General features: G+C 35.3%; 2 protein-coding genes and 3 long non-coding RNA genes across 5 annotated transcripts; 1 reads left to right on the top strand and 4 right to left on the bottom strand.

Moving 5' to 3' along the window:
• Positions 1-1,486: 1,486 nt before the first annotated feature.
• Positions 1,487-3,531, bottom strand: LOC129373297 (uncharacterized). The gene is made up of 5 exons (XM_055051176.1): positions 3,414-3,531; positions 3,248-3,304; positions 3,066-3,143; positions 2,899-2,952; positions 1,487-2,781 (listed from the first exon to the last, which is right to left on the bottom strand). The coding sequence occupies exons 1-5, from the start codon at positions 3,528-3,530 to the stop codon at positions 2,425-2,427; spliced, it is 663 nt and encodes a 220-aa protein (XP_054907151.1). The 5' UTR covers position 3,531; the 3' UTR covers positions 1,487-2,424.
• Positions 3,532-8,676: 5,145 nt separating this feature from the next.
• On the bottom strand, positions 8,677-9,394 carry LOC129373164 (uncharacterized). Its single transcript, XR_008607320.1, has 3 exons — positions 9,325-9,394; positions 9,103-9,200; positions 8,677-8,731 (listed from the first exon to the last, which is right to left on the bottom strand). It is a non-coding gene; the product is annotated as an uncharacterized LOC129373164 (long non-coding RNA).
• Positions 9,395-15,469: 6,075 nt separating this feature from the next.
• On the bottom strand, positions 15,470-16,193 carry LOC129373325 (uncharacterized). The gene is made up of 3 exons (XR_008607348.1): positions 16,126-16,193; positions 15,923-15,976; positions 15,470-15,820 (listed from the first exon to the last, which is right to left on the bottom strand). It is a non-coding gene; the product is annotated as an uncharacterized LOC129373325 (long non-coding RNA).
• Positions 16,194-16,311: 118 nt separating this feature from the next.
• Positions 16,312-16,768, bottom strand: LOC129373165 (uncharacterized). The gene is made up of 3 exons (XR_008607321.1): positions 16,684-16,768; positions 16,480-16,589; positions 16,312-16,360 (listed from the first exon to the last, which is right to left on the bottom strand). It is a non-coding gene; the product is annotated as an uncharacterized LOC129373165 (long non-coding RNA).
• Positions 16,769-18,613: 1,845 nt separating this feature from the next.
• On the top strand, positions 18,614-27,204 carry syt4 (synaptotagmin IV). Its single transcript, XM_055051234.1, is given in 6 exon segments — positions 18,614-18,849; positions 20,704-21,120; positions 21,123-21,319; positions 21,406-21,729; positions 25,614-25,734; positions 25,947-27,204. Coding segments are annotated over 6 exon segments (1,413 nt in total). The 5' UTR covers positions 18,614-18,815; the 3' UTR covers positions 26,267-27,204.

Raw genomic sequence — 27,204 nt, 5'->3', positions numbered from 1 at the left:
TTTAAATTAGAGAACAATCACAGTTTCAAAAAGATAATGATGTACACTTGCTGTTTTTTCACCCTATTTATCTTACTTCCTTTGTAAATGTTAATATATTTACTTTCTGAATTTTTAGCAAAAAATGAAGGACAATATTCAGAAGCTCCAAGAAGATGCAACAATGAGAAAAGTAAAACAAAAATACAGAACATACATTTTTACAAAGTAATGGAATGTTGCAATAAATAAATTAATTAGTTTATTTATTTAATTTTTTGTTTGTTTCAGCTTCTTAACATGGTGGACATGGCCCTCCTTCCTTTATTCCTTGAAGAACTGACAATTATTATAGACCTTGCAACTCAGATCATTAGCTGGTCATTACCAGATCATATATTTCCCCGTGGACAAGTAAATGATGTAATAAGATTCCTGTTGGACAGCCAGGATTTTCTGAAAAAAAAGTTTCAGAATGAAGCCGAACAAGTCAAGGAATATGAAGACACACTCTCATATTTGGAGACATTTGTAACAAACTTAGCAGATGAGCATACTGACTTGTAAAATGCAAAGAATCTCTCCAGAACTTTTATCATTGGGAGAATACTTCTGCTAAGACCAAAAAAACTGCTTGTTTAATTTCTGTCTGCATCAATAGGCTGTTCCTAAGCAGAAGTGCATTTTAAATGAGATGTTATGTATAAATTCCAGTACAGTTTCTGAGTGTTGGTGTGAGCAATGACATGAAGTGATTGATTAAATGAAAGTATAACCAATGATTCTTTTGCATTGATTTCTTTAACTGTAAGACTAAACAAAAAAACCTCACTTTTCATAAAACAACATTAAAAACGTTAAATAGGATTTTTTTAGTAATGAGTTACATTATCCTGAACATGAGTGTGTCATGCACAGCACAGACAAGTAAACTCAAAAGGATCTGGAAATCCTTATGTAGGTTTATATTAAATAGCAAAATGGTTTGAAGGTTTAGTCAAACAATATACATTAGCAAACAAAATCAGGGAATCTTAAGTCACCTGTTCTTTTTAAAATGAGTTTAATTCTACAGTTTGCATACTTAGAATGTCTGATATTTATAATTTTTTATCACTTGCTTAACTAAATAGTCAATGAGAAAATGTGACTGCACATTTTGAATAAATATTACTAAATAAAGCCTCACAATAACATGCAAATAAGGTACAAAGACTACAGGTAAACAATACATTTCTAGTTTTGGTCAGTTTTTTTAAACATGTTTTATTTTTTTTATTTTTATTAAACTATGTGAAACATGTTTGTTACATTCAAATAGCATTTATTTATTTACCTTCATAATAATAAAGAGAAAAACTATGAGAAACAGCAAATAGCCTTGGCTTAAAATCACACTGGAAACAGATTAAATTTTGTAAAACATTGTAGGCTATTATACAAATGAAAACAAATGTAACATTATAAAACAAAACAAAAATAATATTTAACTTATTGATCAGTTAGTCAAAATTGAAATTATGATGGATAAAAAGTCAAGTTGTAATTTAGAAAATCAAAGGTAAAGCATGTAAAGGTAATATAAACCACCATGGAAACCATTGCAGTTAATAAGCTTAACAGTTGACTGAGAATATTTAGTAGTGAGGAAATTTTATGGCTGGGCAATAAGTATTTTACTAAGTTAAAAATATGAATAAGAGAAAAATAGAAGACTTCACAAAATAACACATTGTCATCTTTATTTTTGTGAACATGCTACCACAAAATAAATAGCAACCTTTGCCAAGAAGCATGAAAATGTAGTTTAGTGATTGTTGTGGCCATGTTAGGCTAAATTTTGTGAATTATAATTTCTACCAATTTAGTCTTCTTCTTCTTTGGGTAGTTAAAAACAAGTTAGAAGGTAGTTAAGTTGATTTAGATCCAAAATTTGTAAATAACTTTTATATTTGTAATTGTTTAGATTACATTGATAATTGTTAGATCCTCCCATGAATTTGAGTAATTAACAACACACCGGGTGCTTGGTGGAGGTCTATTGTTTGGTAAATGTCTGGTGTGTTGACGGAAGGTTTTGTAAATTATTTTTTGGCCACTTTTTAGAGCTTCAAACATCAAATTGAGATCATTTTTCGTTTTTGACTAAGTTGCAAGACATTTTTATAAATTATTTTGTCTCTACTTTTGTAAGAAATAAATCATATATAGTTTTACAAAACAATCAAGTTGGAAGTGCGTGCAAATCAAGCCACCTATTTCCACCCAGAGTGTGGGTGGAAATAGAAGGTCGTGACAATGATTCTTCAGTGATTAAAGGTATATGAACATAAAAATGGTTCAACAGACACAAACACAACCTTCTCCTAAATCCTAAATCATGCAAAGTTCAGAAAGAGTTAAACTTTACTGCAGATACAAAATATATGTTCATGATGAAACAATTTATAGGTATGAAAATATACAAGAACAGATGCGGGAACACATCCAACAAAGGGCTAAAATGCAAAGTATCACGACTGGTTTAATTTCATAAAGAAAGAGAATCTTCTTCCGTAATGTAAGAATATTCAACGTCCATGTCAGTTTTGTTTCAGTCTCCTTTGTTTTTCCATTGAAGGTGTCTTTCTGCAACGCTACGTAACTCACACATAATCCATGGAGTTGCTCTATGGCTTCAATTAACCTTGTCTTCGATTGATGAGTAAATATTGACTTTTTCGTTTCTTTAAGGTAACATTCAGTGTTCATGATCAAATTGCAAATCCGTTGCATGCCCATTGTAAAAGATGACATTTTGACCTATTAAGAATATATAAAAAAAACATTTAGACAGTCTTATTATTCACATTTTTATAAATATTTTGTGAACCTTTTAAATAAATAACATCTGAGTAATATAAAGGTAGGCTGACCCACCTTTTGTTTGTGTGCTTCATCTACAGCTTCTTGAAGATATGGCTGGAATAGTTCCTGTAATCAATCAGAGAAAGAATATACATTTGAAAAATGGTTATTTAATATAAGACTGTGTTTAGAAAATACTACTCTGTTAACCTTCTACAAAATAAAGCCATATTACTCACAAGATGCTTCTTGTTTGCTACAAACTTTGCTTCATCCAAAAGAATTAAGATAAATTCAGTACCACTTTGTACTTCTCTCTAATGAAGAAAAAAAAGCTTTATTAGTAGACATTTGAGTTCTGTTTGCTGTTAATTTAATGAGGAAAATATGTCGCACAAATATGAGCAAAAAGGAAACTTACAAGGTATGTGACTAATTCTTCTGCTTTCTGCAAGTTATTCACCAAGCTTTCAACATTCTTACAAGGAAGACAAAAGCAAGATTTTATGAACAATTATGAACGTTTTGTACATAAACTAAATATACGTTAGAACATGTTAAAATATTTAAAGAAAAAGCCAGTTTACCCTATAATCTCTAAAATCCAGTGACTGTCCAATGTGAAGCAGAAACAGCAGGGAAATGATTCGGAAAAGGTTTTTGTTGAACCTCAGAGCCTCCAGTCTTTGTCTTGCTTCAGCCATTATTTCTGTGATCGAATCAATCAGGAGAAAAAGCACAAATCAGGATGCATATACTTACCAATTAGAATAAAATTATTTTCTTAAAAACATAATTAAAATGCATAACTTCCCAGTCTTAAAGATCTTACCTGTAGATGCATCAAAGATGAACTGAATGGAGAAACAACACAGCTAAAACTAAAAGCAAAGGTCAAGTCACAGGGGTCGTAACATGAGTATATAAAAAAACACCTAGAAGGAAGAAAAACATTTACTGAGAGCCGCATCCGGCTTGCTCACATTGTCAATGTTGACACAGAAAGTGATAGTTTATGTAAGATGCAGGATCAGAAGTGAAAGAAAACAGAAAAAAATCAGCCTTGCCACTAGCCAGGTGTAAACAGAATGGAAATTTAATTATTAAACATATTTTTGTTGGATATACCATCATTAGAAAGAAATGTTGTAAATATTTCTGCATATTGTCTCTGTGCATGTGTGGGTTCTCTCCAGGTACTCCGGCTTCCTCGCACAGTCCAAAAACATGACTGTTAGGTTAAATGATCTCTCTAAATTCTCCCTAGGTGTGCATGGCTGTTTGTCATGTCTGTCTCTGTGTTGCCCTGCGGCAGACTGGGCAACACAGTCTGTCGCAGAGTGACTTTATTATATTTTTTAACAGTTGACTTTCTTGTGTCCTTTTTGTTTAATGTTAACTCAAGGCTTTTATTTATTTTAGTTTTTTAAAATAATTATTTTATTTGACAAATTGAAATAATTAGATTTGATTAAATAATCTGTTTTCTCAGTTTAACAAATTGATTTTAATGAAAAGTGTAAATGAGAAATATGTGCAGGGTGCACATATCCAGGGTGTATCCCGCCTCTCGCCCGAATGTTAGCTGGAGTTAGGCACCAGCACCTCCTGACGCCAGTAGGGAAAAGGTTGTTACATTTATACAAACAAAAAGTTTATAAAAAAGTTTTTTTTCATACCCTTAACCACAGTAGACTCGGGAATCCAGGTCTGAAGCCCCTGATTTATTTTTGAATTGTCCTGTATCTGGTTAAGTGGTACATTTGAAAAAGAGCAATAAAAATAAATTGCAAAAAATAAACAGCACAAGCAATGTGGAAACTTTTCATTACCTCTAATTAGCATTTCCCTTTGGGAGTTTGGATGTTCACTTATTATTCTCTCCAATTCTCTTCTATATTTCTGACACATTTAACATTTCTGAATTTTAAGATAGACCTTTAATTGGGGTAACGTTCTGATAAATACTGGGTGCAGGACCAGACACCAATTAATATTCAGTTATGTAAAAAAATAAATACAAATCTAAATCTGTCAGGGGTTGAATAGGATTGAAGTTATTAAGCCAAATGTGGTTTCAGCTTCAGGACTATTTGCTTCAGTTAAATACACTGCTCAAAAAAATAAAGGGAACACTCAAATAACACATCCTAGATCATCAATGAATTTGATTTCCATTGATGATCTTTGTGTGATTTTGTTGTCAGCACATTCAACTTTGTACAGGACAAAGAGAATATTTCATTCATTCAGATCTAGGATGTGTTATTTGAGTGTTCCCTTTATTTTTTTGAGCAGTGTATATAAACATGGCAATATGACTCTCTTACAGCCAAAGATATTTCTGTGAAATATAACCAACACTGCCACCTTTTGAGCTCTTGCAGGAAATACTCAGGAGTCATATTTTTCTTTTTCTTCTTTTATGTTTTTTTTTTTCAAATGCAGACAATCGGTATTGGACAAAGAAGACATTATAGTGTTTTAAATCAGTTTCATCAAAACTTTTTAAAATACTCAAACATGAATCAAGTTGGTATGCAAAGTTTATCCATATGGCAATTTTAACAGAAAAGAATCACAAACTTCTCATAAAACAACAAAATAAAATTCTTAAATTATGAACAAAGAACATTATTAAAAAGAAGAACAAAATCATTATATCAAATTAGCTAAAGTACCATGTAATGCAGGATGCAAAATTGGTAAAAGTGGTTCAAGTGGCTTTTTTAAAGAATCAGTAGAGTTGTGGAGTGATTGGATTGAATGAAACATCAGATACCCACAGGCTGTCAAAGGTGTTTGCATTCATAATAAACTGGTTCAATTGCAACTTTAGATAATGAATATGAAAAAGGAAACCTTCTCAGACAATAAAGAGAAGAGAGACTTTATAAAAACACCATTTATCTGCCACAAAGAACAGCTGCATCTAATCCTCACCGTACTCCTGAGCTTTAATGAAACTCCAAATATCATCAATTTCCTTCTGATTTGCCTTCACAGATTCAGCAAAATCTTTTCTTTCTTTGACTAAGAAATCTGTGATGGCGCGTGAGAGTCCTTGCAGGGACGTAGAGTTTGTTGTTGCTGCTTTCAGCTGCTTCAGCGTGGGATGAAACTCCTCAAGTTCTTCCTCAAAGACGATTGAGGCAACTTTAATCCTGTTCTCAAATTCTTTCTTTTGGAGGGGAAACAGAAGAGAAACTTATTAGAAGTACTACACAATTTCAGAGACACTTTGTCACGATTTATACTGAAATTATTAATAAAGGTGTCAAAATCTTTTCAGACTTGATCAATGACTCACCTTCTTGTCAGATGCATCCTCCAACCCGCCCTCATAGTACTCCTGAATTATTTTCTGAAATGTGCAAATGAAGAGCTGTATGTTACAGGATGAGAGCTGCAAAAGCATTTTTTACAATATAAAAATTGTAAAAAATGCTAAGTCATGTTTAAGACTTTAAGTGGTGATAAGTGCACAGTGAAAACACCACTCTATCTGTAAATACAACAAAATACCCTGTTGTCCACAATTTTTTGATTATTACTAATTTGTTTTGTCTCAGACCCAATTTAAGTGAATATATATAAACAAAAATTAAACACTTTACCAGGTGTTCTGTGTCAATCAGAGAGTTTGCTACAGAAACGAGGCCCAGCAGAGTGACGATGAAGAGCAGCCCATTGGTTGGTCTGAAACCAAACAATCCTCTGTTTCCATCTGAAGCTGATCTGGTCATGACTGCAGTGAAAACACACCCTAGGAAATAATGAGAAATTCACTTAACTTGGTTATTGCTGAAAAGAAAACTGAAATTTGTCTTAATTAAGAGAGTCATTGGTCTTACCCGAAGTGTAGAGAGAAGAGGAGCTGTTACTGAAGAGAAAACTCAAGATGTGACAAGATGACGCACATTCAATTCTGATAATACTGCCTCAAGAGTTTCACTTTAACATAATTTCTCTTTCGTTTCTGCTGTAAAACTAAAGGTAACTCATGATGAAGCTGTGACAGAAACCACAACAGTCTGACTACAATCTTTATCTTTGTCTTTATCTTTATTACTTGTCTCACGTCCCGTCTTGCCCTGCCCCACTTCTCGAACATTGACGTCTGGTGATCAGCACCAACACCCTCGAAACTTTGTTACGAACAAGGGTGTGAGAAACTGGATGGATGGAGAAGAAGCCACTTGACAAGAACTTTTATGAGTTTTACTAAGTTGTTATTACACTTCTGTTTCAAGGTATTTCCCCAGCTGTTCCTTTGAGGTTGAATTCCTTTAATTGTCTTACGCCTTTTTGAAAAAGAGTTTGGGACGTTTAAGAAGAACACATTCCCTGTTGTCTTTGGCAGAAGGCCAAAGTAGTAGAAAAAAAACCCTCTACAGCGGATCTGCTCAGTGTGGCCTGCACCACTTTCTCTTTCGCAGAATGGAAAATAATTCCCGCGGTTACAGTAAATCATGTTGGCACATTTCCTAATTGACAGCAGATCTTACAACATCAACAGTAAGAAGCTGACAGTAATCTCTTACTGTTATCACCTGGAACAGGAAGACAAAAATATACCTGGTTGCTGCATCAAAGAGTGGCACTCCTTTTCAAACAATACTTCATCTTTCCACTTCAAAGTTATTCTCTTTATTTGACTGGTACATCATAAAATCACAATAAACCACAAATATTCAGGCTGTAATTTGACAAAATCTGAACATATTCTAAGAGTATGGATACATTTACAAGGTACTGAACAATTACCCCAACAAAAGAAAAAAAGTTTTTCTAATGCAAATATTTCAGTTATACTGAAAATTATACATGACATATTCATCCCAAAATCCTCACATTTTCCACTGTGTTGAGTTCTGTTTGTTTCTAAAATATCAAAATAATTGTTTATGGATAAAATCATATTTAAATGTATCTGATGAGTATAAAAAATAAACCCCAACATGGCAGGAGGAACTCCAGTTTGTAGATCATTTTACTGTGATCAGTGTTGCTATTTTCCTTCTGCAGAAAATAATTATCTGGACAGAACTTCGTTCTGGAAATAATTATCTAATTTTACTTATCAACAACTCTTTTGTGGCATCAAAAAAAAAAAAAAAATCACGTTAATATTGCATTCTTATGTTGCTCAAAATCAAAACGTTAAAGTGCAAATCCAGACCATATAAATGTAAGAAGTTCACAAAAAAACAAAACAAAAACAAATTGAAAACAAAACTTATGTAGAGCTACAGATGGGTATTTGAAGATATTAGAAACTGCTAAACTGACAAATTTAACCAAATTTAAGCTTTATGCACCCAAAATATGATTGACAAAAATGATTACCGATCAAAAACCATTTGTATAATCACACTCTCTTCACTCAGTTCAGTTCTTTGCTTACAAAAACAAGAGAGCTTAGAAACTGACCATCTGTGACAGAGAAACGTTTTACGACTGTTACAGCCAATCTTCGCCATAATTCATGGCTTTTACAAAGTTCCAAATGTCATCAATTTCCTCCTGATGTGCCTTTATATCTTTAGCAAAGTTTTTCCTTTTTTGGACCAAGAGGTTGGTGATGGAGCTCGTGAATCCTTTCAGAGATGTAGAGTTTGCTGTTGCAGCTTTCACTTGACTCAACATGGGATGAAACTTCTCCAGCTCTTCTTCAAAGATCTGCGAGGCAACTTTCAGCTGGTTCTCAAACTCTTTCTTTTAAAAAGAAAAAACATCTTCGTCAGATATTCTGTGCAGTGTGTTTGTTACAGCTTTTAATTTTCCTCTACCCACTACATTGACCTTAACAATAAACTAAATAAATGATAGAAGAAAAGCTTTAACTCACCTTCTTATCAGCTGCATCCATCAGTCCACCCTCGTAGTATTCCTGAATTATTTTCTGAAATGTTCGGAAATAAGGGTTTACATGAGATGGGTAACATTGTAACAGCATATCTGAAACTCAGATATGCTCTTTAAACAGCTCTCTGTTTGAAGAGTTACTGCCATAACTGTAAGATTATGAAATTAAAAACAAATAAATAGAAATAAATGATTTGTAAATAACTTGGACTATAACACTACCTATCAATGAGTTCATAAAATTATATATTTCCTATTAAAAGAGCCCAATTACCAGTCTTTAAAAACAAAACTAAAACAAAAACGCACTCTTTATTTATCTCTAATTAGACATTTCAAAAGCTCCACTTGAAAGATGGAGATTAATTATTTCAGGTGTGAAAGAAAATTAAAGTGAAAATGACTTACCAGGTGACTTTTGCTGATCATTGAGTTGATAACAGAAACCAGAGCCAGAAGAGAGAAGATGAGGAACAATCCTTTGACAGCTGCTGCAGCCATAATTCCTGGAATCAAAACAACCAGGACTCTAAAATAATTTTACTTTTTAGTATGAGTTCAACCTGAAAGCATGTCTGTTTTTAGTAGAATATTTAAGCTTATCTGAATTAAAAATGTTACAGATCTTACCTGCTGTTTGAGAGGAGGAGCTGCTGTTAAGGCGAACACAGAGAAATGAATGATGCCTCTTGGGTCTTGGTTCTTGGACTGTGGCATGTGATGATGCTGTTATGCCAACACCAACAGGGACATTCCTCTTTGGAAAAAAACTATGACATCACTGACCGCTCAGCTTTCATTTTCAATATTATGTCAAGTTATTCAGTATGTTCCATGTTTTTGCCAACTCTGCTAAGTCTTGCCAAGTCTATTAATTTTATTAATAGATTAACTATTAATTATTAATAGATTAATCTATTAATTAATAATATATTAATCTAATTAATCTAGTAATCAATTAGTTTAATTAGTAGATTAATCTATTAATTTATTAATAGATAAATCAAATATTATATATTAATAAATTAATTAATAGATAACTAAAGAATAAAGGAATATATGATAATAAATGCACATAAATCAGTTTTAAATCCATATTTTAGCTTTTGGCCTGTTTTCAAGAAACATTTATTTAGAAATCCATAAGTTTTCCTTTCCCAGAAAAGAAATGTCTATGAAAAGAGCTACTTATCTAAACGTCTACTGTGAAAAACTAGGCAGGATCCAATTGTATATTACCAGCCTGTAAACTGAGGAAGTTGGTCATGTTAAGCTCACAGCATTTTTTTTAAGTGAAGGTGATAAAAAAACCCCCCCCCAAAAAACATGAAACAATGCTAAGACTTCAGAACAAGAGAAATGTGCACCTACTTCTTACAACAACCAATAGGTGGCAGTGTTGCTTTGAAAACAACTGACTGTATGAATTGACTTGTTCTCTTGAAGACAGATTTTTTTTAAGTGGATAATTTTACCTTCTAAAATAAAATTATATAATTTAATCTTAAAACAAACAACAAATGATGTGACACTGTAAAATTATCATCATTATGCCCTTATGTTCTTTATCATACAGTATAATAGAGTGCATCCTCTTTGGTTGGTAAGTAGCGCCAATCTTTCATACATTTAACCCAAATAGTTTTTCCTTTCTCATTTGTGTATTTTAATACTTTGACCTTCTGCTAAAGATAGTGTTGAAAACTTTATAAAACACAAAGGGCATAAAACAATTCAGGAAATAAGTCGAGCTTACAGGATCATGTTGGAAAGTACCTTGAAATACAACTGCAGCACAAAACGTTTAAAAACTTGTAAAAGCTTTTGTTATGTAGTTTTCATATCCTCATATGATTTACCAAAAACTTAAGCCTGTAAGTTACAAAAACAACTTGACAATTGTTTAATAAAGTCAACACGATAAAAATGATGGATTGCTTTAGAGGTGGTAATTGTTCTCCAGGTAATTTTTGTTAATTATAAAGGTGCGATCTGTATTGAACATAAACAATCCTCCAGTGGGTCTGACATCAGATATAGTTGCTGTGGCTGTGATTCCTTAAATCACACCCACAAATTAAAATAATTTCACTTTAAGGTATATCAGCTGAGTATATACATCTGAAGCCATATGTGTATTAATTAAACTACCTGAATTTAAAATGAACTGTAACAAGTATTATTGCTGTTGAAAAGAGGAGCTTGTGCTAAAGTGAGAACTAATAAATGAATAATGCCTCAGCAGTTTCAGTTTGAAACTATTTTTCTTTTGTTTCTGCTATAAACAGTTGCTGTGGCATGTGATAATGGTTTGACTTAAACAACAACTGGGACCTCACAGCCTCACAGACCAATCAGCTTTCATTTTCAATAATGTTTCAAGTTATGCTCTTAGGAACATGTGGAGTAAAAGTACAGAGTGCTTCTTATTTGTTCTGTCACAATATCTAAAAAGAAATGTGGGAAATTAGAACAAGCGATAGATGCACCAACCAGTAGATGGCAGTGCTGCCTTGGAAAGAAAAACTGGTCACACAAACTCGTCCTATGCACTTTGAGATACTAATTTAAAACAGAATCAAAAAGGTTTAGTTATTTCCTATTTTTCTCAGAATATTTGTCATAATGTTACAATGTTAAAATGTGGCATTCAATATTTTTGACATTCTTTTGTCTTATACAGAAAGTACAACTATGGGCACTTTTGTCACATGACCATAACCACAAAATGTCCAGATATCAGTCATCAGATTGAAAATGAAGGAACTTCTAGTGGTTTAGACTCCAGAGACCAACAAGCCACAAAACATCTGGTGACATCATTCAAACCTCCACAGGTCCACTCGATTTATTTTGATCATAAGTGATAGAGTGAGAGTCAATAAGATAGAATTATTAAGACATAATTTGGGATGATTTTACAAATACAGTACAAAAGGCTAAATGATGCTGTTATTCTGTTATAGTTTAGCCTGCTCCTCTTCCTGAATCTTGAGAAAGTCCCACGTTCTCTTATTTTCTGATTGATTTCTTCTATTAGTAGAGGATAATCTTCAATATGGAACTCCTCACTCTGATGAGAAAGAAAATAGATTTATCATTTAGCACATCAAGATTAAGATCTTAAAAATTATGATTACACAATTATAGCACCTTCAATTTTATGTATTGCAGCATGAACATCGAACAAATCTGATTTAGTGTCATTGACCAAAAATACAACCGAAACCTTTCAAAAACAAACTGAGTTCATGATTTTTTTTTTTTTTAGCTGTGCACAAAATAGTCAGTTCTTCCACTGTCTTGTAAAGTAAAAGAATAAAGTTACTTTTAAGCATAAAAACATTATGACTAACCTTCAGGTTCACAAAGAGTGATTCTGTGTTTCGAATTGTTTCACGGAGTTCAGTCTGCAAATCAACAGTGAAAATATATATTTAGTTAAGTTGTTGAAGTAGACTGCATCAAAAATGTAAGTATTGAACTTTTTTCTATATCCAGGTTAGTCAAAACATTATGTACCTGCTGTTTGTCAAACTGTGATCTTGTGGAGCAAAAGAGGCTCAGCAGAATAAAAACGAGGAACAAGCCTTTAATGGTTCTGGTGCCAAACGCTCCTCTGTTTCCGATACAAAGTATCACTGCCATCTCTGTTTCGAAGGTAAATTTAAAATAGATAAAATTGTTAAAATTTGTAGTTGTAATAGAGGTGTAGTATTGTATTTTACACTTACCTGAAATGTCACACTTCTTCTTCAACGAGAAACTGAACTGGATGGAATAACGCGACCATTTTTATATCCTCTTGGAGTTACTTCCTCTCCTTACAGTTTCACATTTGTCCCAGCATGTTTTGTGTTTATAACCACACAAAACTGTCAAGTTTCATTTTTCAAGTTAGGCTGCAGAGAAATGATAGTTGATACTTCAAACTAATATCTTAAAGCACTGAGAAGGACTTGTTTTAAAGTACAGACTAAGTATTCTTCTTAAATACAGCTGTAAAAAGATGTATTTTTTTACCCTCTGACATTAAATAAGACAAAACCATTGCTACTGGAAATAACATCAGTTTCTACATTCTGGAAAAATGTAAGGTTTTTATTGTCCTTCTTCTAATGAAGTTCTTCTGTTGTGTGAGTGCACCAGTCCCTCCTGCAGAAAGCCTTATCATATCTCTGACCCTGAGAGCTTTTGCATCTGTGATCAGACTTTTTATTTGACATTTGGGGAAATTGCTTCTTCCTCTCTGAGTGGTCTTCCAGCCCAAGTTAGTACAAGACTGTTTTTTCTATTACTAGCTCCAACCAGGATAACAACACTCTTTTTTTATTGTGTTGTAGGCTAATGTGAACATTCTGCGTACAAATACGATTATCTCGGACACAGAATACAGGTGGAAATGCATTCAAGTGTAATTTAATATTTGCTTTTCTAATAATCAACTCCATGTTAGACAGATTCTATTTGGTTATTTATTGATTATATGAATTATATTTGTCAGATTGTAAAACATTAAATTGTGGAAGGAAAAAAAAAAAACAGAAGAAACCTTCTATGGAGCAAACACTGAAACAATAAAACCTGATTTTGTGGATCACGTAAAATTCAACAAGAACATTCCACAGAATTATTGGGTGTGATAAATGTACTGTATAATTTTACTTGTTTCTTTCATATGTGTGTGTAAACAAGAAAACAGGCAGGAACAGTAGTCAAATATTTTAGAAATATTTAATATGGCAAGACATTTTCAAATCACAAAAAGTCATTTATTTCAGTGGGGAATTCTATAGTCAGAATCACCAAGAAGAGCTTTACAGCTCAGATTTCCTCTCTTTCAGGTTCATCATAATTCTTTCCAGTTGTGATATTTTATTTTTATAGTCTTTGATTTTTTCAGCCTGATTTTGAAGGGCTTTATGCACAAAACGTTTGGAAGCCAACACCAAATCCTTTACACTCTGGATGCTTTGAGCAATTTCTGGAAATTTGCGCCTCCCATTCTCGAGCATCTTATTGGAACAATCCAGTAGTCGTCTTGACTTCTCAAGAACCAAAGGACTGAAGATATTTCTACCACGTTATCAACCTGAAAAATAACACATGAGTTTGTTGCTGTAGGAATCTAAACGAAGAGATTTACTTTGTGTGTCTTACTCACGCTTCTCCTCATGCTTCTCGTTTCAGCAGCTCAACATTCTCTTCATCTCTCTCTGCAAATCCAAAGTGAATATTGCAAGATTACAAGGAATGCATGCATTTGTTGAAACATATGAAACAAGACAAAGAAAACATGTTACCAGCTGGTCCATGTCTATCCATGAATTTGCAGGGCAGAGCAGACCCAGCAGAGTAAAAATGAAGACCAGTCTCCTGACATGAACCACTTTCCTGTTTCTGAACATGACTGCTGCTCGCATCACACCATACATACTGTTGATATAGATATACAGTATACATATATTATTGTGGCAAATAGAATATAGATATCTTCTCAACACTCAACATTACAGAGTGGATTTCTATGACATACCTTAAGTTGTCGTATGAAGGTGTTGAATAAGAGTACTTGGACTCTAAGATGATTTTAATACTCTTCTTGTCTCCTCCCCCAGCCAGGGCTGCTTGTGTCTGAATTGATTGGAGCACACAGCTCTGCGTCTGGGTCTGACCCAGCCTTTTTCCGATTCTGGAATATACCCAGAATTTTTTTGTGAAACATTGAAGGAAACATCAAATGAAAAAGAAATGTGTCACAATCCTGAAAGCAGAAACAGTGCCAGCTAATTCCTTTATGCAAAAACACAAAATCTTACTCAGTACTTTTGGTGTAGTTTCTAGTGCTACAGTGACATAAAACAAAACTAAAATAAACTAAAGAAACTTTTCAACAAGAAATAGAGTACTAGCTCCTAAAACTAAGCTGGCAGATTGATCGGACAATGCTTAACATGCAACTAAAGCTACAGTCGTTCAGATCAAAACTAAACTTGTTTGATTTTTCATCACACTGTTCTGCCAAGCACAGAAAGTAAAACAATGAACATTTTTGTCATCTGACCTTTGTAAAAAAAATTCCTCTGCAGACCAGAATCAGTTGATCTGTCAGACTGTTGGTGGCCTTGAAACCAGACACCACAAATCTGTTTTCAGACGATGCTGCTGCTGCTACTAACACTGTTTGTGTACAGTACCTTGCCAATGTATGCATCTGTTGACATTTTTTGTTTTTTGCCAACATTGCTGGGATGTTATGTGATTGACCAGGGCAATGTGAATATAGTGGTTGAAGCATCGTGCAGTGTGGATGCTTTTCTTCAGCACAGAAGAAGAAGCCGGTCAGACTTGGTGAATTATTCTGTTACATTCAGAATTTTAAACAAAACGGTTTAGCTTTACTTCCACTTTTGAGTTGTCAGAGAGTCATCAGAGATGATTTAACCACACCTCTACTGGAGAGACGCTTAACTCACATCGAACACAGCTTGTCTCATTTAAAATGTAACCAGCTTGTCTGTAGCAGCAGACTCATTTCCTTAAATAGAAAGATATGAATCTGTGCTGCACTAAGTTTTTCTGAAAAATACAAATATGCAGTCAGGAACAACACAATACTTCACATAAGACCAGTTTGATGGAAACATTTTTTATTAATTGTAGACTCATTAGGAAAATCAACATAATTCATTCAGTAATGAAAGCAAAAGCTTTTATTATTAATAATGTTTGAAAACAAAAAGTTTATCTTATCATTTTAGATATATTACTAAGAATCACCCCAACAATGGGAAAGAATGACTAAACTAAATTTGAAGCTTCTAGGCACAGATAAAAATCACAACAGAGATCAAAACTTTTACAGTCCATCATCAAGTTCTTGTGATCTTAAAACATTCAAAACATAATGCAGATTTTTTGCAGTATCTTTTGCTCCTCCACTAAAAACTTTGTCCTTTAGGTCTAAGTAAGTCATCACTGTTTTTTTAAGGCTTTCAAATGCAAGAAAAGTTTGATAAACTGATGGATCCTGTGACATTTTCATTTGTTGAAGTTCAGGATGAAGTACTTTCATGTTCTCTTCATGGACTTTGCTGAGAATTTCAAGGCTGGACTTTACAAGCGTCTTTGGGAAGAAAAAAAATTACAAACATCAACACAATTTTAAAAAATTGCTTTTGTTCACCACAAATTAAGTTTTGATCTATTTAAGTGGCAAAAGAACTACCTTGTATTCACGAGCTTCATCTGCAGCTTCCTGAAGGTCCTGCAAGAATATTTTCTGAAATTGACCAAATACATACATTAGTATGGCAATGCACAACAAATGACATTAAATCATATAAAAACTAAAAGAAAATATGAAATATGAAAGTACTAAGAAAGAATATATTTGATTCTGCCCAAAAATGTTAATCAAAACATACATACCAATTGTTCCATATTTGTCAAATACTTTGCTTCATCCAAAAGTTTTGACATTGCTTCGATTCTGTCTTGTTTTCTTTCTGAAGGAGAAAATGAAAAAAAAATAATAAATCACAACAAAGTCAAACTTTACACTATTAAAATAACATCCAGAATCTGCCAACAATTAATAAATTATATTCACTTGGCCTTGAACAGCTGACTCTAACATTATTTGAAGGTTGTCCATTGTTTTGACCTGAAATGTACCACAAAGAAAGATTGTTGTAATTACTGCACATAAAAATCATAATGAAAATACAAATGAGTGTATGATTTTGCTTGGAGAACAATGGTTAACCCCAAAAGAGAACTTACCAGACCTCTTTTTAATAACGGTATATCTGCATTGCAAACCAAACACAACAGCGGTAGGATCAGGAACACAGATTTGATGAATGGGAATCCAACCATTCTTTTTTTTATATCTGTAAAAGATAATAATAAATACATTTCCATGGCATATAAAAATAATAATAGTAAATTAAACAATTTAATCTTTGAAAGAAGAAAATATCTTACCTGATTATAGAGTCACTTAACAGAAGGAATGGTAAAAATGATCCTTTATTATTTCCTTTCTCTCCCTGCAAGTTATGTGTAATCAGCCCTTCTACTTCAGCTTATAAAACATATGTGCATACAGCTGGTTATCGTTCCTCTTTTCTCAGTTACTTTCCGTTTCCATATTACATAACATTTCAGCTTAAAGTAAAGCTGAACACTCACAAAAATGCACACAATCAAATACAATCCATTAATAATTTGTAGACACAATCGTCACTTTTACATCAAATCCAGCAAGGTAAAGTTCATTTTGATCCAGTTTATATTAATCCAAAGTAATTAAAATTCAGGCAAATAAAAAAGTAGGTTGCATCTAATCTTAACTTTAATTGCAATTATTCCTTAAAATATCAACCTTTCTTCAGAGAGAGTTTTTAAAATCAGAACAAGGCTGTGGATGATTCAGCTTATAGGACAAGAAAGAGATATACAGGAGATAAATTTAGAAGTAAGAGTGACCTCTGACCTTGACAAATGAATGGTAATTTCGCAACAATGTGTAATAATGTTAACAGATGAAAATATGAACTAAAGGATTTTGGCATCTCCAGTGATATCTGAATAACAGGCAATTTATTACCTGTTATTTCCCACACAAGTCGAAATATTATGCCTGTTTTGAATGGTGGCTTGAGTATTTGGATAGAACCCACTGTGCACAAGAACATGAAAACTCCACACAGAAAAACTGGCTCAGAATTTTTGACACAAAGTTTAAATGTGCAGCCTCTTAACATTCCTGCATTTTTTCCCATGAACACCAAGGGGCAGTATTTTATTAAATTAGAACTTGAACATTTTTGTAACATAGTCAGAAGCAGGGACCACACTCAATATCAACAATGGCATACAGTGGAGAATAAACTGTGTGTTATGATTTAAGTTCATGGGTGTTTTTTTTAAAGGTATAAAATAGAAGCAGAAAATGACTAAATAGCTCATCATAGTGGATACAAAACCTAGCCAATATTTTATCCTCTGAACCTGAAAGGATAAAATATAAGACATTGATGTAAATACACTTCGAAATAAAAAACATCTGGTGTTCAACTTTATTTCAAAAGCACCTTAACTTAAAAGGACAAAATTGCTTTGCAAAATAAACATTATAAATGCCATTTTAAGGACACATATATAATACTAAAACACAAAATACTTTTAAACCAGCCATGAAGTTGAAAAACAAAACAAAACAAAAAAAAAAACAACAACCACATAATACAATTGCTATATGTAGCATGAAAAATGATGACTGCCACAGCACAAGCTCAGGCCTCTCTGAGTTTCCCTTTTATTTCAGTCACAATCAGGAGCATCTGATCAGGGGGCCAGAGTGAGCTGAGGGTTGTATAATGGTGCAGCAGCTCAGACAGGTAAGGTAAGAAGAAACATTAAAAATAACTTGGACAATTATCCTGAAATGTATGGGATGCCAGTGAGTTGAAGCAAAAATGGGAGACAGCTCATATTTGCATGTGCCAGATCAAATACGAATACACTTAAGCAAGTAAGTGTTTGAATGAAGTTGGATTTTTAGCTTACATACAATTGGATAATTCCAAATTAGAAGCTCAGTGACTAGATAAACACATATCAGGAAATGTCTTATTTCCGTCCTATCTCAGCAAAACAGACAAACCGACATACAGGAAGCGAAGGATGCTGAAACAGGTTGACAGCGCTCATTTCCTAAAAATCAATCAGGCGCCATTGGCAGGCTCTTTGTGCCGTTTCACCGGGGGTTCTGATTGCGCAGCCAGCCTCCGTCACCACTGCGTCAGCACTGATGAGCTCAGCGGAATGGGAGGGGCGGAGGGAGGATGCGAGCAGAAGATGGGAGAGAGACCCAGAAAACGAGCAGCCGGAAGGAGAGAGAGCGGGGTGTTGCCGCTCTGAGACGCTCTCACGCATCAAAGAGTAACAGCAGCAGCTGAGCGAACAGAGCATCCTTCTCCCTGGGAAGAAGAAACAAAAACAAGCCTTTGTATTGTTAGACGGAATCAGAACGAGATTTACCCCGAGATCGATCTCGCTGTGAGACAATTAAGGAGGCAACAGACCGGCTTTCAGCACCTTGGACAGCGATAATGGCCCCAATGCTGGAGGACGGAGCGCAGCCCGGTGAGTCTTTACCCTGATGATGGAGTCAGTCTGTCTGTGGTGTGAATTAACAATAGTTAAAATGCACGTTAATCCCTGACTAAAACTTCGTCATTTTTAAACACTGAGAGCTAATTTTATAATCATTAATTGTGTACTGAGATGATTTATTGAGTTAGACTACAATTGAGTATGTACAAATGAATGAAAATTACATTTCTAAAGTCAATCGATGTTAAAAAAAATCTACAAACATATATTTTTTAAATGCTGCCTATTATCCTTGGTAAATTAATAAATACTCGTTATGTTTCCGACGGTATTAATAAAAGTGCATATTTACTTTTTATTTAATGAAAGTAAAAAAAAAAAAAAAATCGACCAATTTCGATTTTATGAATTTAACAGATTTAGAGTGTTCCTAGTAGAAGTACAACCTGAAAATTACAGCTGTTTTATTTATTATTTTTTATGTCCTCATGCATTACAGCCCTCCCAGTGTTTCGTCCATCTGTCTGTCATTACAGCCTCAAAAAACATCCCACACAGGAGTACAGGCCAAATATTAATACAAGTGGTGCGATTTAAATTATCCAGAAGGTCTCTCTTTAGTTTTCTACACACACATATATATATATATATATATATATATATATATATATATATATATATATATGTATATATATATATATATATATATATATATATATATATATATATATATATATATATATATGGCACCGGAGAGTCTATTAATACAGGTGTAATGTAGAATGAAAAGCTGTTTATTGTCATAATTTTGTTTGAGCTGCACTGTCACATTAATATCACATTAACCATGCCATGGCGTCTATTATGTGTGAAAAAAACCTGAATAAATGATCTAACACATTAGCTGTAGGCAGAGGAAAAAGGCAAGCGTCTGAGTGATTGGTCACCACCCCCGCGCCTCAATCTGATCTCTCTTTTTAGATGGGTTAATCTGAGTGCTTTTGCACCGGGTCGCCCTCCTAATTGTGGGAAATGAACTGCATTTTCTCTTTTGAAATCAAGCCATTAAATCTGGCTGCATGAGAGGGCGACGGCCTTGGAGACAGAGCTCAGCCACACAAAACAAAGAAAGCACACAGCGACAAATATCCCTTCAACGTCACCATAGCGATACCATGTGAGACATAAAGGCTTTTGAGAGAAATGACTGTGGTTATAATTGTGGTAATATCTTGCCCTGTAGCATTTTGTCAAAATTACCCCTGCTTTTGAGTGGAAGGAAAATAAATGACTATAATCATTTCCAAATGACATATTGTGAAATCTTCCTTTGCTATTTTAGAAAACCAGCAGCGACTCATTCATTCTGAGAAAGCAATAAAAAGCTGTGCAAAAAAAGTCTAATAAATTTCTCAGGTCAAATGTCAGGCTACTCTGTCTCATACATGAAAATGTCAGCTATGATATGACCAAAAGAACAAAAGTACAAAATGGCAGTGGGGTAAAATAAAATGACCTTCCCAGCTGTTGAAATTCACACATGTCTCTGAGCAACCATTATCTTTATTTTCGTATCTCTGGAGTCACAGGTCATCCATTTATGATTCTGGCAGTTTCTGTTCATGTATTACCAGCAAATCTGGAATACAAAAACAACACTTTGTTGAACAGATTGCATTGTTTTCATCCTCATTTGACTCCAGGCTGCAGGGTGTGTCAGAAGAAGAAGAATTATTCAGCTGCTTTAGTGCAACAGTACAATCATAGTGGCTCGTGTTGCAGATGCTGCTTTGTTTCAAAGTGTGTTTTCTTATTAAATTTTACCCTTTTCTTTTCACTTTCTTCATTTTTTCTTCCTCTGCCTTTCTCCAAACTCCTCCACAGTGGCAGTGCCTGTGGGTGTTGCTGTGGTGAGTGTTTTCGGCCTTGTCTTCACTGCATCAGCCTTCGCCTGGATCTGTTGCCAGCGCAAAAACACCACCAAGTCCCAGAAGACGCCCCCTTACAAGTTTGTGCACATGCTTAAAGGCGTGGACATCTACCCAGAGAGCCTGAGCGGCAAAAAGAAGTTTGCGGCAGCCACAACCTCAACAACTAATGACACCGCCAAAACAGATGTCAATGGAAACTGCCAAACTACGCCAATGAGTCCCAGTACTGGTAAACCCGCCACAACTCCAAATGGTTCCAGATCAGCCCTGCACCTTGATCTTGAGAAGCGGGATCTGAACGGAAACTTTACCACCAAACCTTTTCACCACCACCACCAGACGGTGCGCAGCTCCCCAGACCTGGAGCTCCCCTCCCACAAACAGGCTTCACTCAACCTGGTGCGATGGAACGGCGCGACCTATCTTCCCCATCCAGCGCACCGTCGAGCCAGGCACCCACCTCAGCTGTCGACAGGCCTCAGGCAGACGAAAAGGAGGGTGGTCTAGGGACCCTCCACTTCTCTCTTGAGTACCAGGAAGAGAGGAAGGCATTCATTGTTCACATCAAGGTAACACACATTCATATTTATTTAGGGGAACTTTCTGAGTGTTTTCATGCTAAAATCTTGTCTTAACATCTATACATTTTCTCCAGGAGGCCCATGGTCTGACTCCAACCGATGAGCAGTCACTTACGTCTGACCCCTACATCAAGCTGACCCTGCTGCCGGAGAAGAAGCACAGGGTGAAAACAAGAGTCCTTCGGAAGACTCTGGACCCGGCTTTCGATGAGACCTTCAGCTTCTACGGGATCCCACTGGCTCGAGTGTCCGAGCTGTCCCTTCACTTCATGGTCCTGAGCTTTGATCGGTTCTCTCGCGACGAGGTCATTGGAGAGACCCTCGTACCTTTGTCTGGAATCGACTTGTCGGAGGGGCGTGTCCTGATGAGCAGAGAGATTATCAAGAAGAATGTTAAGGTAAGATGTGGAACAAAAGTGGAAGTACTTTCATACTTTATGTACCCATGTAATCCTTATAGGGTGGGGTGTAGTCAGAGAGCGAGGGGCAGAGGACACCCTGAACTCATCATAAGACAAACAGCTACTCTTCCATACTTTTATTTAAGAAAGGTTTTTATGGCTCTAGTGGCCTTTATTTGACAGTTAATTGACAGGAAAGTGGGTTATGAGAGTAAGGGAAGATATGCAGAAAAGGTCGCAAAGAGAGGAATCAAACTGTGGGTTGTGCTTAACCCCTGTGCCACCACAGCACATCCTAACTCATACATACTTAAGGGATATTTATATTTAACATTAATAGCTTTTGGTTGTGGGAGGGAATGTACGAACTGCAGAAACAGCTCCTGATTTGGATGTTCTTCTTCAGTTCATCTTCTAGTTTTCATCTAACCGAATGTCATGGAGGTTTTCCTCACCCAATTCAAACCGTTCATCGTTTGGTTGTTTGTTGCTGAAAGAGTCTGACAGTCTCTCCAGGATTCACCTCCTCTTCTGCCTGCTGACTGCTGACAGATGCTGCAGGCCAACCCCCACCCAGCCACCTCCCACTCAGGCCTCAGACTTGAACAGCACTAAACCATTTAGGAAAATAGATATGAAGGTCATTGAAGTTGTTTTTTAAAAAAATCATTAGTTAGATAATGCAATCCAAATTTAGCGATTCATCATAAAAATCATTGCAGCAAAGAAGCTTGGTGGAAAATGGCAAAATCAAACCAAATTGATTCCCCTAAAATCATATTTGAAAACTATTTGAGTAACTATTTAAGTTATTTGTCATTTATTAAAATAAAGATTTGCACGGGTGCATATTTTTGGATTAAATGAAATTGTTCTTTGTGCAAATGACCCTATAATGATTCCTCCAAAGCTTTTTTGATGCAAGAGACTGTCAACCTTCATCCTAAATTAGAAACATTCAGCATAAGTGGCATTTTATTTAATTCAGATACTCTGTAGGATTTCCACTGTCAGAGTCTTGTCTTTGGTAACAAAGAGTTAATGTTAAATGAAGTCAGCGGTAAAGGAAGAACAGGAGGCTTATCTCTCCGTAGAGACTAAACAGATCTATTGCAACATCCCAGGTATGGATTTGAAACCTGATACTGCTGCTGAGGGATGTGCTGCATTCAGTTCAGACAAATTAAAATGCCACAGAGTTTTCTTCTTTAGCTTTTTCTGTAGTTTTTTTTCTTCTTTTTGCCCAAATTCACCTGATTTCTCCATTGATTTCTTGAAGTAACACTTTCAAGTGTGTTACTCTATAGACTCATTGCTGCAATTTTCTCCAGAAAATGTCTACATTTGAATACATAGTCATGTGCCTAATTATGCTTATGTCCAAACAGAACAATATAATTAGGACACTAATACTGTCAGAGTGGGAACAAAATAATGTATTCTTCACTTTATTATTTTCCCTGTAATGTATTGAGCTCATTATAAATCTCTGGAGAGCCGACTATTGGATTCTGTTTCTGCCTTTTCCTGGCATCCGAGAGAACTACATTGAAATAACATCTCATTTCCTGTGTATTGAATTTTTCGTATAAAGATATGTCATGAATTTTGCCGAGTTCATTTAAGGAACCGTAGCTCTCCAAAGACTATGACAGGAAATAGGCCTTAGTAAAATACATTTTTGTTCTTATTCATAAGAACAAAAATGTATTTAGATAATAATAATTTACATTTTTGACCAAATATAAGAATGTCTAGTATAACTGTAATCACAACTATATGTTTGGTGCAATTTTTGCACTCTTCCAACAGATTTGATCCATGGTCATTTTAGAATAATTGAATGGATAAATCTACACCCAGAGAAAGGGATTTTTTTTTTAAGGATAATAATATTAATTAAATACAATCCTGAAATCTTGAAAGGGCTGAGAAATATGGGTCAGAATCTTAAGATTGATTTTAATGTCCACCTTCAATTATTTTCACTTCATATTTTTCACCATCAAAAAAATATTAATTAACTTAATCCTTGTTTTCACTGATGTTTCCCATTAGTGTTTCACAAAAGATGTTTATTTTGTGCATATCTTACTGGTCTGTTTCTAAGATGAGAAAAATGAACAATTCTACAAATCTGCTGCACAAAAGATAATACATGCAACTAAACAATTGCATGATTCAGTAGTTTATCATCAAATTTACAAAAAATGGGCATCATAGCAGTTTCTTACATGATGTTTTGTAAGACAGGAGGCATTTCTTTGCTAGGAGGGTGGTGGCTCTTTGTCTGTGGGGCTTATGTGTCCCATTGCCTCATGTGACTGGGCGTGGGTGCACAGCAGTGCAGCCAATCAATGCAGAGTTGCCAAAAGCAGGTTTTTACATCCAGCGATTTTAATCAACATGTTATATAGCTGGTGGAATGCAGCTCTTTGGAGGCAATGTGATGATTCTCATTGTGGGGGAGGTATTTTGTCTTTCTGCTCTGTGTGGGTGGATGGGAGCACACATGAGTGCAATGAGTCAAGACAGCATGCAGTGAGCAGAATCTCCTTTAGAGGATGAAGGTAGACCCGAAACAACAAACGTTTGTTTTAGTAATCCAGATGAAAGCAAACATGTTTGTATTTTGGGATCGAAATTTTATGTCAGGGATAGAAGTTGCCTTTGTTAAATTTTCATTTCCATGGCAACAATGTTCAGGGGTTGGAAATCCAGTTTAGATGTGATGGCAGCAGCTAAGGCGCCCGTCTACTGGGTGTGGATAAAGATGTGTGTGGAGAGGAAGGGAAAGAAACGCCCTGCAAATAAAAAAGATGAGGGATTCATCAGTAAAACATGTTGTTATTGAGATCTGATAATGTATCACATAAAAGAAAATGAATATGTCGTTTACCTCTGATGGGTTGTCTACAGTGAAAACAACAGCACGGGTTTACTTGTCGGTTATTGAATTTGTATAAGTGTGCATTAGCTATAAAGTACCAATATTTACAGTTTCTAGAAAAAAAATCAAAATTTCTAGCAGTAAAATGGATTCCTTCCCACAAACCAGATTACAGTATTTGTTAATGTTTCTGATGTTAAGCTAACTACCAGGAGGACTGTTTAGTCATCAGTATTTCTAGGGAATCAAAACTCACAAACGTAATTATTATATCTTATTTACCAAGTCTACATGTAGGAATGAGTGTGTTTAGTGGAGGTAAGAACGTAACTATAGAACAACGAAGAACAGTAGCTCAAATAGTTCTTATGAACTACAAACAAACTGAATACTCCACACATTAAAAACTAGACAGTCAGCAATTATTTCATACAAATTTACAAGTGGAAAATGGATTTTCTGGATAGTCGTCTACTTGGGCGTGCCTTTAAAAAACAAGCACAAAAAGCACAAGTATATTTTCGATTTGGACAGGTGATGCAACACAGAGTCTGTTCATCATAGGACTCATCAGTGAGTTGGTAATTCTGGTAGAAAGGTTTCAGACTGCATTGCAGTTTGTGGTTCATGGAGACAGCCTCACAGCTCTTTTAATAAATGTCACAACACAACTTCAGGGGTCTGCTTGAGACTATTGGTCGACCTGTAGGATTTTTTTTGGCAGCTAAAGGGAAGCTGACACACTCACACTCACCGGTAGTTATAATGTTATTTTCTATAGAGACATGAATGTCAAGATAAGTGGATTTACTTCCTAATACGAATTAAACTAATTTTCCCTTGTTTTGGTTTTCAAATTGTTGGAAAAGTCTTGCTTGAAAGTGCTAACCAAAACTCTCCTGTCCTTTATCTCCTCTTTTCATTTTCATACCTTCCATCTTTTCCATCACCTTTGATTTTTTTTTTAATCATTCCCAATCCCTACATAAAGAAGTCGTTGGGTCGAGGAGAACTGCTGCTGTCCTTGTGCTACCAATCCACCACCAACACTCTGACTGTGGTAGTCCTGAAAGCTCGGCATCTTCCCAAGACTGAAAACAATGGCCCTACCGGTATGTAGACTTTCTATCTTAGCATCTTAGTATTAAAATGATACCTGTTTGCAGAAACAGATAAGAAAGTTTGCAGGAAGACTTTCTTTGACCAAACTTTTTGTTTGGGGAACAACAGGGCGCTAGTCAGCTGCTGCAAAGATGGATATTTTCCAACGCTGTTCTTGCTTCTTTGCAATTTATCAACAGCTCTTTTGCTCCTTTTTCTCTAGATCCATACGTCAAAGTGAATATGTACCAAGGAAAGAAGCGCATATGCAAGAAGAAGACCCACGTGAAAAAATGCTCTCCCAACCCGGTCTTTAACGAGCTCTTTGTGTTTGATCTGCCCTCCGAAGAGGGCCTGAGGGACACCAGCGTAGAGCTGCTTCTGATGGACTCAGACAATGGCACTTCACGCAACCTCAACACCGTTATTGGCCGTCTGGTGCTGGGCACATCGGCAGCAGGAACGGCCGGTGAGCACTGGAGAGAGATCTGCGACCACCCGCGTCGCCAGATTGCCAAATGGCATACCATGTCAGAGGAATAATACAGCTGAGGTTTTGTTGATTTTGTTACCCATAGCTGGACTGATACAACCTTGAAAGTGATGAATTGAGGACTGGAGGGATGTGGCGTCCCATTGGCCAGTACTGATTGGACATTAACTGGGAATGAAGTGGGTTAGGTGAAGGGTTATTTAAAAAAAAAAGGGAGTGGACTTTTATATAGAGGAAATCACATTTCAACTGATGTCACGTTGCAATCATTCATTAAACCAGTTATCTGTAGTGTTCTGTTGGAAGGTGGGGGATGTTGAAGCTTTAAACAATCCCAAAGACTGCCACTGAGAATCCTGTGTAAACATGCAACATTATCATTATTGCAACAACAACTTTTCACTGTCCAAGGTTGCAGCGCGGAATGTCTCAAATGTTGCTTTTACACTTTTCTTTCTTCTACATCTAGTTCTGCTCATTCTACGTCTCTCTGTAGCTCTTCCTCTTATAAATAGTAACCAATAGACCATCATATGAATATCAGAAAGAACCAAGACTGCTGTACAAAGGTGGACTATTAAAGATCATTTTATAATGCCAATGTTTCGTTTTAAAATATGGTTTTTGTTTATCACACTGATTATTTTTTTCTTGCTGATTTGCAAAACCTCAGTTTAGGTCTAAGTGTTATTTCATATATCATGACTGAGAGAGAAATACGAGCCTAAATTAGGTGGTTTACGAATCGACTGGAACAGACTGAGTGCACTGGGGACAGTGGAGTAGCTGCGGAGGCATTTATGTGTGTGAGCGTGTTTGTATGTGTCTTTTTCCAGAAGAGGATGTATGCAGTGATGTAGCTTTGTGAGTGTGTGGATGGAAGTCACATAATGTTTACTATAGGTGTTTTGTTCCTGTTACTGTGAGCACAAAGAGAGCTGAAATGTAAATGTATGTAACTTAATATAAAATATGGCAAGTTCTGACA

Source organism: Poeciliopsis prolifica, unplaced genomic scaffold (assembly GCF_027474105.1).
Source record: "Poeciliopsis prolifica strain line A6 unplaced genomic scaffold, Auburn_PproV2 SCAFFOLD032, whole genome shotgun sequence".
NCBI lineage: Eukaryota > Metazoa > Chordata > Actinopteri > Cyprinodontiformes > Poeciliidae > Poeciliopsis > Poeciliopsis prolifica.
The sequence above is the reverse complement of the archived record's forward strand: the minus strand, read 5'-3'. Positions and strand labels throughout refer to the sequence as shown.

Coding starts and splice junctions, on each gene's coding strand:
- LOC129373297 (XM_055051176.1), bottom strand. CDS start 3,530: ATGGCTGAAGCAAGACAAAGACTGGAGGCTCTGAGGTTCAACAAAAAC. Junction 2,953..3,065: donor TAGCAAACAAGAAGCATCTT/GTGAGTAATATG, acceptor GATTGATTACAG/GAACTATTCCAGCCATATCT. Junction 2,782..2,898: donor ATGAAGCACACAAACAAAAG/GTGGGTCAGCCT, acceptor TATTCTTAATAG/GTCAAAATGTCATCTTTTAC.